The sequence below is a fragment of the Manis pentadactyla genome, chromosome 18 (assembly GCF_030020395.1).
Source record: "Manis pentadactyla isolate mManPen7 chromosome 18, mManPen7.hap1, whole genome shotgun sequence".
Taxonomy (NCBI): Eukaryota; Metazoa; Chordata; class Mammalia; order Pholidota; family Manidae; genus Manis; species Manis pentadactyla.
Window position 1 is genome coordinate 17,378,003 of NC_080036.1, and position 12,532 is coordinate 17,390,534.

General features: G+C 39.4%; 1 protein-coding gene across 4 annotated transcripts in view; it reads right to left on the bottom strand.

Annotated features, from left to right (window-relative positions):
- LRRC28 (leucine rich repeat containing 28) overlaps positions 1-12,532 on the bottom strand; it is a 148,233-nt gene that overhangs the window by 17,513 nt on the left and 118,188 nt on the right. For all 4 annotated transcript variants that reach the window (XM_036878656.2, XM_036878658.2, XM_057494834.1 and 1 more), the window contains 2 exons: positions 5,791-5,966; positions 4,037-4,196 (listed from right to left, as the gene is read on the bottom strand). In XM_036878656.2, the coding sequence (XP_036734551.1) occupies positions 4,037-4,196; positions 5,791-5,966 (336 nt within the window). The remainder of the gene's footprint in view (positions 1-4,036; positions 4,197-5,790; positions 5,967-12,532) is intronic.

Consider the following 12,532-nt stretch of genomic DNA (forward strand, 5'->3'; position numbering starts at 1 on the left):
CCGAGGGTGGATCCACCTCCTTAATTCCAAAGTGGGGCAACTTCTTGGTTTTACAGGGCAAAGCCCCACCCAGGGCTTAGGGGCCACTACCCTGGTCAGCCCAAAGGACAGAGCATCTAGCCAAAGACAATTACCCTCATGCATTAAAATCTAATAGTTTTGGACTTGTTTGGAACCCATGATCTCTTTTTTTCTTCCCTTTTACAATGGGAATGTCTGTCCTGTATCTGTCCCACTGTTACATATGGGAAGCAGATAACCTGTATGGTTTTACAGGTTCACAACTAGAGAAAAATTCTGCCCCAGGATGAGTTATATCCGAGTTTTACCCATACCTTAATTAGATGACATTTAAGGTGAGATTTTGAACTTAAGAGTTGATGCTGGAATGGGTTAAGATATTGAGGGTTTGGATGAAGTGAATTTACTTTGCATGTGGGACGATATGAATTTTTGGTGCCAGAGAGCAGACTGTTATGGGTTTAATTGCACCCCCCAAACGCATATGTTGAAGTTCCAACCTCCCAGTACCTTAGAATGTGATTGCTATGGACTGAACTGTGTCCCCCACAAAGTCAGATGTTGAAGTTCCAGCCTCCAACATGATGGTATTAGGAAGCAGAGCCTCTGGGAGACAATGAGGGTTAGGTGAGGTCAGGAGGATGGGGCCCTCATGATGGGACAAGTGCCCTCATATGGACACCAGAGAGCACGTGTGCATGTGCTCGTGCTCCCTCTGCCATCTGTGGGACAGCAGAAAAGTGGCCATCTTCAAACCAGAAAGAGAGCCCTCACCACTGCCTGACCATTTGCTCTCTGGTGGCAGACTCTAGCCTTCAGCACTAAGAAAAGAAAATCGTTGTTTATGCCACTCAGTAGATGGCATTTTGTTACGGCTGCCTGAGCAGAGTCACACCATGACCTTATGTGGAAAGAGGATCACTGCAGATATACTTACTTAAGTTAGGATGCGGTCACTAGGGTGGGCCCAAATGTAGAGTCACTGGTGTCCTTATAAAAAGGGTAAACTTGGACACAGAGACAGACATACACAGAGGGAAGATGATGCGACGAGATGAAGGGAGAAGATGGCATCTGTAAGACAAAGAGGGGCCTGCACAGAGAGGGCCCTTCCCTTCACGGTCCTCAGAAGGAACCAATCCTGCCAACGTCTTGATTTCAGACCCCCAGCCTTCAGAGCTCTGAGACAATACATTTCTGCTGCTTAACTCATCCAGTTTTGTGGTATTTTGTTGCACCATCCCTAGCAAATGAATACAATACCTCTGGGAAAACCTTGGGTAGCCTGATTTGCTATTAGGAAATACAGAATTTGTGAGAATCAGACATGCGTGGGAAAAGCCAAACACATGTTGTCATGCTAATAAATAATCCTCTAAGTTGATGTTCTCCATTTAATAAATGAACAATAAGGTTTGAGAATGAAAGTTTGTTATGCCTGTAAGTATCAAAATCCATGAATATTCTTGCCATGCTTCTCTGCTATAGATATTTGAAGGTTTGGGTATTTATTGCTTATTCAAAGTACTGTAATTTCTCTTTACTTCACTGTATTAAAATTGGGTTGGAACTAACACATGTATGGGACTTGGTATTTTGGAAGAATATTCAATATGTTCCTTTAAAATAATGCCAGATGTCCACATTAATTTGGATATTGGCTGATATAACATATTACTTTAAGACAAACAATGCAAATTGAATATATTACAAAACTTAAAAATAATATTACCAAGATGTTTTACATTTATGATATTAAAAATATTGATTTTATTCTTAGCAATAAACTCCTGAGATTCAAGTATTTGGTTTTTGGTTACAAGAGAAAGTACTTTAAAGATCATGAGAGAAACTGAAGTTAATGCTTTTAATTCAATCTCCATAGCAACATGGGAAGGAGTAAAGTCTGGGGACCAAATGAAAGCCACACACTCTCAGTTGCAAACCCTACCATTACCTCGCTGTGGAAAGCCATGTTTATGTCTCGCTGGCCTGTCATTGCTATAAACATAGGTATCCTGGCTTTCTTCAGCAAAAGGACACAGCCACGCCCTGTGTCCTTGATATATACATTTTATTATACTAATACCATTACATTTATGTTCTGAAACAATATCAGATCATTCACACGGAATTTCTAGGTTATAGCATAGAAATAAATAGCAGTAAGTGGAATATGCAAATACTGAATAAGTCCCCCAAATTTCATATAAAGATAACACAAAAATGACTCATTTAAGGATCTACCTTATTTTCACAAATTAATTACCATGGTCAAAAGAAAGTTTATCTTTTTGAACAGGTATTGAGAATTTTGTTGGCTACTAACACAGCCTCCGGGCTATACCGAATTTTTCGCTTTCGTATTTTCAGTAAGAAAATGTCTTCTATAGGAAATCATACAATAACAATGTGTAAGGAATTTACTCTAGTTTAATGACTTAGTTAGGATTTCCTATGATTTATCTTAGTAATGTGAAGATCATTTGCTAAAAATATACACACAAAAAGAAATTTTAAAAGTCTCTGAGCTATAAAAATAGATAATAGCTATTATTTATTTAGTATTTATTACATACCAGGCACCATCCTGGACTCTATGAATGATCTCACTTAATCCTCACAATGGTCTTACTACGTAGATATTACTATTATGCTCATTTTATTGAAAGATTGAGCTCAGAGATATTAAGTAATTTTCCCAAGGTTTTCCAGTGGAGGACTCAGAACCACGGCTTGTGGGCTTGACTGCTCTGCGTTACTGCTCCTCATAAAGGTGTCCTTTTCATTTGTTAATTTTATTCATGTTGTAATATACTCAGACATGGACTCGGTACTTTTAACTCCAGTTTAAGTGGAGTTCAACTAAATTCGGTGAGCTGACCACCTAAGATCAGGAACAAATTAGAAAGGTTTGGAGGAGGGCATCTGTAAAGCAGGCATAGTAAAGCAGGAAACTAAAAATACAGCAAGTTGAAACAGGAACTGAAAGTATAACAAAATAGGATTCTTCGGGGTGAGAACAAGATAAGCGCAGTTTTGGGAGGGAGTGAAAGAAAGATGGAGAAGGTAACTACCGTTTGCCGGAGCCCCGCTATGTGCCAGGTGTTTGCCTGCATCATCTGCTAGTGCTCAGATGGCCCTGCCCAGCAGGCAGCTCTACCCCCACTGCAAGGCTCAGAGAGGTGCAGCACCCTGCCCACACCTGCTCTCATTCTATAAAGATGATTACAAAGTAAATGCTTCTTGGCATAGAATAGGGGTAACAAGTTATCTGGAAAATTTACTAACCTTAAATACCACATTTGATGGATAAGTGAGGTACTACGGTACTTTTTAAGTTTGAGAAAAGCAAACTTAGAAAATCCTAAATGTAGAAATTCTGTAAGTTAAGGTTGTGCTTATGGGGGATTTTTCATTTGATGTCCTGTTTTTTATAATCTGGTATTCTTTTTTTGAACTACCAGTATGGGGGTTTTTATTTAGTGAACATTCTTAGCAAATTTGAGGCACTGTGCCAAGACACAGAGAATGGCAGGAGAATGCCATTTGGAAGGAAGGGTTAGAAATTCAAGACAGAAACACACACACACACACACACACACACACACACACACACACTGTTCAGCCACACACTTCCAGTTAGCAATGCCAAATAAATAGACGGGCTGGGCTGGTTCCATTATATAACAAGTACTTTGTTCTCACATTCCTTGTTGCCTAAAGACTATTGTGAATAGGGGACTAGCAGGAAAACACTCCTACAACGACTAAGCTTCTCTAAATAATATATACAATGAAATTGTTCTGTGTATGACCAAAACAGAAATAAAGGGAAGTCTAGTTTTCTTGTGATGCTGCAAACGTGCACTTGTTTCATTTAGCTGTACTCAGGAGATACTCCATGCCCCTTAAAGCTGCTGACGTAACAATACTCCATGCATGCCCCCCACCCTCACCACACTCCCACCCCTTGCCCAGGTATAAGCCCTGGTGCCCACTTAGGCATGATTACCCCTGGTGCAGCCCTGCCATCGGTGTCCCTCTCAAGGGAAAGAGCTTGGGGTAGACGATTGTAAACATGGGCTCACTACAGCGGTGACAGTGCCCCAGGGGGAAGTGCAGCAGCTCCAGGAGACTTCTGGGTAATGACACTGGAGACAGAAAGTTCAAATCTGGAACATAAGACAAAATCATGCACAAATAAAAAATCAGATTTCCTTAAACTAGGTATCTTATAATATTTCTCATTTTTACCAAGTCAGTTCAGTTAAAAGTACTGTATGTTGAAAATTCCATTATCTGATAGGCACTGAATAATAACAAAACATTATTTGGAAATGAAAGATGTTTCCTACATTTTTGACACTAAGAGAAAACCTAAATCTATTATTTTAGAGCAATCAGAAGCTGTCCTGAGGTAAGGGAAAGAATAAGACCAAGTACTCTTTAAGAACAAAATAAAAAAGGCACTGATTTGCTTAGACAGGGTTTGTAAACTTCTTTAAGAGCCAGAATTTAAAAAGGACTGGGAATGAAGACTGAAACGGACTCTCATTAAGTTAGTCCTAAATCAACTGGGCATTTAGTAGTAATCAGGTAAATTATATTTATGGAAAGGAATTAAAAGGGGAAACAAAGAAATCAGAAAATGAAAAATAATGAAACAAAGCTTTTCTTTGTCTCACTCCCATGAGCTGTCATTAATAAAAACAGGGTGACTCCTTGCCTGCTTACTCTGAGCTACACAAATCAAACATCCCAGTGGCCCAGGCCATCTTGAGCACAAATGTATGCTGGGTTCTTATGATGGTAAACATCCAGTAGAGAGAGGGAGATGGTCATAATGAGGTGAAACCTAAAAATCACTGACTAATCTTTGAGAAGGAAAACAAACAATGTTATCTTTTATATCTGTCTAGACTTTTCAATAATGATTTAGGAGATGTAATTTACCTGTAGGTGAATAATTATCATTTTCTGTTTAGTTTAAAAAAACAACTCCATACTAGACATTCCTGGAAAGTTAATGTTCAATGTTTTTCTATGGACCTTTTTCTTTTTTTTAGGCGAAGACAAAGCACTTAGCAGTTTTAAAAACACTAGAAAAATTTTTTTTCAATATTGCCTAGTGCTTTCTTAAAGCATCTCAGATATCCATTCCACAATACCTATGAAATCTACACCCTGCCAAATTCTATCAAACCAGGAGCTGGCATGCTGTGCTAACAGGACTGCCAAAGGCTCCCGATATCTTTTTCCCTTTAGGTATATACATTTCTCAGATGTGAGCAAAGCAAAAACCTGCTCTGCTGGAAGAGGTACCCAACTTCGTTTTAAGGACAAAAGATCTTTGGGAATTTTTTTCTACTGAAGAAAGTGCCTCCTCTGCCAGCCTTCTCACTTCCACCAAATATGCATTCCCAAACACAACATCCTTCTTTTAAACCAATTCAATTTGTTATGAATTTCCGTCCTTTGTGACCAAAGACCATATTTTAGTGAATGCTTGCCTGTGTCTACAGGTGTTGCTGAAGGGATCAATGATGATAAAATACAACTTTTTTTCTTATTAAAAAAATCCCATTGTACAAAAATGTGAATGTATTCAATGCCACTGAACTGAACACTTAAAAATAGTCACAATGGTAAATTTGATGTTATAGGTATTTTACCACACACACACAAAAGAACACCAAGATAGGCAACATAAAACATGATTTCTAAGTTCACTAAATACAAGGCAGAACAAAGAAAAGTCCCAAGTACCCTTTAGAAAACGGTGATAGGCGTGATGCAGTCTCCTCATGGCCAACTCTTGCAGAGGCAGGACATGATCACTCTCAGTCCCCACGGCCTTCACCTCAGCAGGGAGGAAAACGGTTAGTTGCCCTGATGAAAAGGAAAGCGGCGTCGCCTCGGGAACATGAATGGGAGCACCACAGCTGCAGAAAGACATGCATTCACAGGAGTATCAGCAAAAGGGAAGCAAATACACGCGCCAATAAACATGTGTTAATCAAAATATACATTAAAAATTTTAAGACACTGCTGAATTGCCAGAATTCTTTTCAAAGTGAACACATGCTATTCTGGGTTCCTTAGTAAAACCTGGCCCAGAAATCTAAACTCATCAGCTGGAACTCAGCTAAATCATTGCTGAGGTCCAATTACTTTCATTAAGAACACACTCTGAAGGAACTTTCCTTCTACACAATTTGCTTTGTAAGCTCTATTTAACCTCATTTTATTACCCTTTCCAAACTGATGTTTACTGAAATTTTCAAAATTAAAAGGAAAAACAAGTACTCTGTTAAGTTATGGTACCTTGGTTTAACAGACTTTTTGTGTGGGAAAAATCCCAACCAAGCAAACAGATTTTTAATGGTAGATGATAACTTTATTGGATCCTTCCATAAACTTGTGGGGAAAATATTCTTGGCAAACCTCTTGAATAAGCCAAGTCATGGATTCCCTGCATCGTCTCGTCACAGAAGGTGGAGATGTCCTTGCTCCTTGGTGGCAGGGTTGCAAAACCCTTGGAGCCTCATCCCATGCCCCCACCTGTCTGAGACCACGAGGTTACCTAAAAGTCTCAATACTTTCCTTCTCTAATGACAAACCATGCCAACAAACCTTGGCCCTCCAACACACAGGAGATAATCTCTCTATTCTCAACTAGAAACGGCAATGAGGGGAAGGGCACAGGACTGGCAGGCAGAAGCCCTTGGCTTATTTGTTCATTAGAAGTTCCTTCATTGCTTATTCCTCCCACCAGAAAATGTTTCCAGAGCACCTACTATATGCCAGTCAGTCAAGATACTTAAATTTTAAAAAGTCAAGAATGACCCCTTCCCTTGGAAAATGTAATAATTATAATAAACTGTTATAATGTTGTGTCAAAGAAGACAGAATAACTGACTCTGTCCAGGAATTAGGAAAGGTTTTAGTGGGAACAATATCTGACCTAGAATTCAAGTGTAATAATTATGATAAATTGTTGTAATGTTGGGTCAGAGAAGACAGAGTGACCGACTCTGTCCAGGAATTAGGAAAGGTTTTACAGAGGGAACAATATCTGACCTAGAATTCAACTGATTTCACAACCATTCTCCAGTCGGCTCGAAACAACAAAAACATGTTTTTTTGTGTATTATTTGATACATATGAGCATACAATTCTGTTAGGTACATATGTAAGATTGGAACTGGGCTTATGATAGTGAGGAGAATCAGACAATAAAGAGCTAAATATATAATTGAATAGAGTGAGAGGGAGTGAGAGCTCTACTACTTTAGATTGCCTAATCAAGGAAGGCCTTTCCGAGGTGGTGACATTTAAGCAGAGACTTGACTGACGAGAACAGCTGACTCTGGGAAGAGGGACTCAGCCACAGCCTGGTAAATATGACTGTGTATGTAGAAAGTCCAACAGAAGCTACGAAGAACCTACTGGAACTAAGAGTAAGTGAGCTTATCAAGTTCAGAGGGTACAAGATCAATATACAAAATTATTTGTACTTCTATGTGGTAGCAACAATCAACTGGAAACTGAACAAACTTTACCATATACAATGTTATGAAAAATATGAAACACGGACAAATTTGACAAAAGATGTCAAAGATCTGTACACTAAAGACTATAAAATATTGCTGAGAAATGAAGACACTTATTGTGATCATGGATTAGAAGGCTCAATATTTTAAGATGTTAATTCTCTGCAAACTGATCTACAGATTGAACATAATCAAAACCATAGCAGGTTCTTTAAAATATAAATTGAAAATCTGATTCCAAAATTTATACAGAAATGCAAAACAACTAGTCAAACAATTTTGAAAAAAAATTGAAAGAGTAACATCACCTGATTTTAAGACTTACTTTAAAAGTATGGTAATCAAGACACTGTGGTATTGATGTCAAAATAGACAAAAGACCAAGAGAGCAGATAAAGAGTATCCAGAAACAGACCCACACATATATGGATAATTAACTTTCAGTAAAGGTACAAAGTCGATAAAGTAGAAAAAGGGTAGTATTTTTCACAAATGGTGCTGGGACAACTCTATACCCACATACAAAAAAAAAGGAACTCCAACCATACTTGTACCATATACAAAAATTAACTCAAAATGGAATCATGGCCTAAATGTAAACCTAAATGCTTAAAAATTCTAGAAGACTACATAGGTGAAAACCTTTGTGATTTGGGTTACACCAAAAGCAATTTCCAAGATGGTACAAATTGATAAACTGGACTTTATTAAAATAAAAAATGTCTGCTCTTCAAAAGGCCCTGTTAAGATAATGAAGAGACAAGTCAAGGACTAAGAAAATGTTTACAAAGTATACATACGACAGTTGACTTATATTCAGAATCTATAAAGAACTTTCAAATCTCAATAATAAGAACATAAACACAAAGAAAAAATGGGAAAAAGAAACAGACACTATATCAAAGCAGATATATGGATGACAAATAAGACACAAAAAGAGGCACACTAGGGAAATGTGATTTAAAATATAATGAAATACTACTACACACCAATTAGAAGGGATAAAATTTAAAAGACTGACCATTCCAAGCATTGGCAAAAATATGGGAGAACTAAATACCTCTTATATTGTAGGTGGGAATGTAAAATGGCACAATTATTTTTTTAAAGTTTGGCAGGACCTTCAAAAATTAAACACATACCTACTGTATGATCCAGAGACTCCACTCTTAGGTATTTATCCGAGGAAATTTAAGTCTAGGATCATTAAAAGACAGTATACATATGTTCATAGCAGCTTTTCTTATAATGAAGCCAAAAAGTCGAAGCAGTGCAAATGCCCATTTACACTGTGAATGGAAGTAAATGGAAACAATCTGTGGTATATCCACACAATGGAATTCTATATAGCAATATAAAGGAATGAACAAACTATTGATACACAGTACATCATGGATATATCTCCAAATCCTTACACTGAGTGAAAAAGCCAGACTAAAACAGAGTATATACTGTTTGATTCCATTTACGTAAAACTCTAGAAGATAACAAATGTGTTCTGATGACAGAACACTAATCAGAGGTTGCCTGGAGATAAGATGAGGGGAAGTAAGGAGGGATTACCAAGGGAATCTTAAGATAATAATGCTTATTATCTTAATTGTAGTGATGCCTTCTGAGGTATGTATGTATATATACACATATGTCAAAAAATTTCAAACTATATACTTCATATGTGTGCAACTTACCCTATGTCAATTATATCTCAATGAAGCTTTTTGAAAAATTCTAGGGAAAGCAAAGCAAAGTCAATACAAAGTAAGAATAGGATATTGAAAAAGGCAAGAGATAAAATTGATAAAAAGGAAACAGTAGAAAGGGGAAATAAAACCCCAAACTGGTTCTTTGAAATAAAAATTACACGTGACATGTATTGATTAAAGGAATAAGAAAGAAATTTAAAATACACAACTTTAAAATAAAAAAAGGAGCTAATACAACAGATATGAAAGAGATTAACAGATTTATAACGGAAGTTCCACTTCTAGTGATGGCAAGCCAGGCAATAGCAGCCAACTGAAGGCAACATAAAGGCTGGGTAAAATATCTGCTGTACTGCCTCAGAGGGCGTTCGAGAGAACTTACGGACCCAAGATCCCGGAGAAGACAGAAACGTGAGTTAAAAACTAGCACTTGGGACTGCTTCCTCCCCAAAGTGTTTCTTTCCTTAAGTGTTTGTCAATTACTGATCAGACTGCTTGGAAGCACAAGAGCCTACCTGAGCTAGAGGGCTAAACACTGGTAGCCAGAGCCGCTCTCGGAAGGCAGAGGACTCATAAATCTCCCCTCCCGCTCCCCACAAAGGGCTCTTGGAATAAGCAGGAACTGAAAGTAGAGGCCATCTCAAGGACTAGAGCCTAACTCTGAGTCATCTCATCTGGGATACCGGAGTAGCAACTGCAAACTGGTAACAGCCTAGCAAACTGCCAGAAGGTCACCGCGTCAGTCAGGGGCCAGCCAAGGGACAAAATCACACCAGTAAGTTGAAGAGGGAGAGCTGTAAGAATTGTTAAGTAAAAAGGTTGTTAACTACTGAAACGGGTATAGAAGCAACTGCAGAAAGAAACTACTGCCTCTGGAATTTAGGAATACTAAGCAAGGAAGTTACGTACAAACGTGGAAAGCCTGCCTCCCCCTAGACCTCTCTGGAGAAGGCATGGCGGCCACGGGGCAGGCGGTGCTCTGGGGAAGAAAACTTGCTGGAGGCTGTGGGCTGCAGCTAGTGCACAGAAGCAGCCTATCAGATGACAGAGAAACTTGCTGGAGAGACTGGCCGGCTGCTGGGGGGCGGAAAATATGCCAGAGGGCGTAGTTGGCCCCCACAGTCAGTTCACTGGGCAGGAGGTACCTGGGCTGTCTGCAGGAGTGGTCCGCCAAGGGGCAGTAAACTACATGGGGGTTTGGGTTTCAGCTGGTCTGTGAGGGCTGCTGAGGTGGGTGTTACTGGGTCTCCCTTTGCCAGCTGCTGTGCAGAAAACACCACCCTGGAAGCAGGAAGGGAAGCCCCTTCCTCCTGTTCTGGCCTTGCAGTGTCAACTCCAGGGCTCTCTACTGAAAAAGCCTTATATTAATCCAGGTGACAAAGGAGAAATTTCTACAGGGTCCATTTCCAGGGAAAAGGGTGCATTTGAGTTGAGAAGCAATAAACTGATAGGAAGCACAAATACTGAGTCTTCTCTGTAGGGAGATAATACAATTTGAGGCCTAGGATAGTGTTAACAGTTCCTTATATACTACATTGGCAGGCAACCAAAAATAACCAGGTACAAGAGTAGATAAGACTGCATTTTAAAAAATCAAGAGAAATAGATTTAAAAATAATAATTTTTAAAAATATGTCTCGTGACATAATTATCACATACAAAACTTTGTAGTAACCATTTTTAAACATGTCTAAGAAGCTATGTCTAAGACTGAGAATTCAACAGTAAACTGGAAGTTGTAATAATGTGGTGTGAAGACTTTGAAGAAAAATTAACCAGGGTAAAAAAGTAACTAGAGTGAGAAGGTGGGTTTGCTATTTTGGATAGAGTAGGTCAGAGAAGGTAATTACATTAAGAAAAACAAGTGCAAAGTTCTTGAGGGAGGAGTCTGGTGTGTTCAAGAAAAAGGGATGAGGTAAGCATGGCTGAGGTGGAGTTAGAAAGGAAAAGTGTAAGGAGAGGAATTCAGAGGTGTGGCAGATCATGCATGGGTTCACAGGGCATGGCCAGGACTTTGGCTTTATTTTAGGTATATGGAATGCCAGGGGAGATGAGTGAGTAGAGGAATAACTGGGTCTGAGTCATGATTTAACAGGACAACCAGACACTACGCAGAGAATGTTGCAAGGAGGCTGCGATAGAAGTAGGAAGGCTACTGTTAGGATCCAGGGGCAGGATGATGGTAGTTTAGGTCAAGGTGACAGGAATGGTAAGAGCCTGGATATGTTTCTGAATATAGAGCCAACAGGATATGTCGTGAGTTGGCTGTGGGATGTGAGAGGAGGAGAAACCAAAGATGATCCCCAAACTTCTGGGCAGTTACTCTGTAGGGAGATAATACAATTTGAGGCCTAGGGTAATGTTAACAGTTCTTCCCTATATAGAGAAGAATGGAGTCTCTATCAACTCAGATGTAGAAGATCGTGGAAGATTGCAGAGGGGGTAAGGGAACTAGCGGCTTATTATGGATGTGTTAGTTTTGAACTGCCTGTCAGACACATGAAGAGATGCCGACTAGATGCTGTTGGATGCAAGACTCTGGAGGTCAGGCAAGTGGTCCAGGCTCCAGCTCTGCATTTGGCAGTTGTCAGTGCACAGATATTTAAAATATAACCGTGATGTCATGAAATAACCTAGTAGCATTCTCACTGGGGGTGCTCTCAGAATTTGCTGGGGGTGGGAGGCACACTTTCTTAATTGTTTAGAACTTTTGTGTGCGTTGCCAAGATATGTCGCAATGTCCACCGAACGGCAGGAAAGACACCAGTCATTTTAAAAGCCAACCCCCTCCCAAACTTTCACACACTTCCAAATACGTTGGAGTAGAGAATAACTATTCCTGATTGAGAATCATTGACCTACAGAACAGGCACAGCTAGAGAAGAGTTTTGAGTCCTGAGCCCAGTATTTAGTAATCAGGGGAGCGAGGACGAAGCAGCAGACAGTGCCGGAGGGGAACCATGGGAGGGCAGTGCTCAGGAAGCCAGCTGAAGGTGTTTCAAGAAAGAGAATCATCAACCAGGTCCAATGTTGGAAGGACCAAGAAAGAGAACTGAGAAGTGAATTTGGCAATATGGAAGTCACTGGTGACCCTGAAAATGGCAATTTTCATGTAGAATTAGGGATAAAAGCCTAACTGGTGTGGAGATAGCAAGTATAGACATTGCTTTCAAACAGTTTCTCTCTAAAGAGGAGAAAAATGGCAAGCTGGAGAATAAAAACAAAATGCATCATGAAAAAAGCATGTCACAG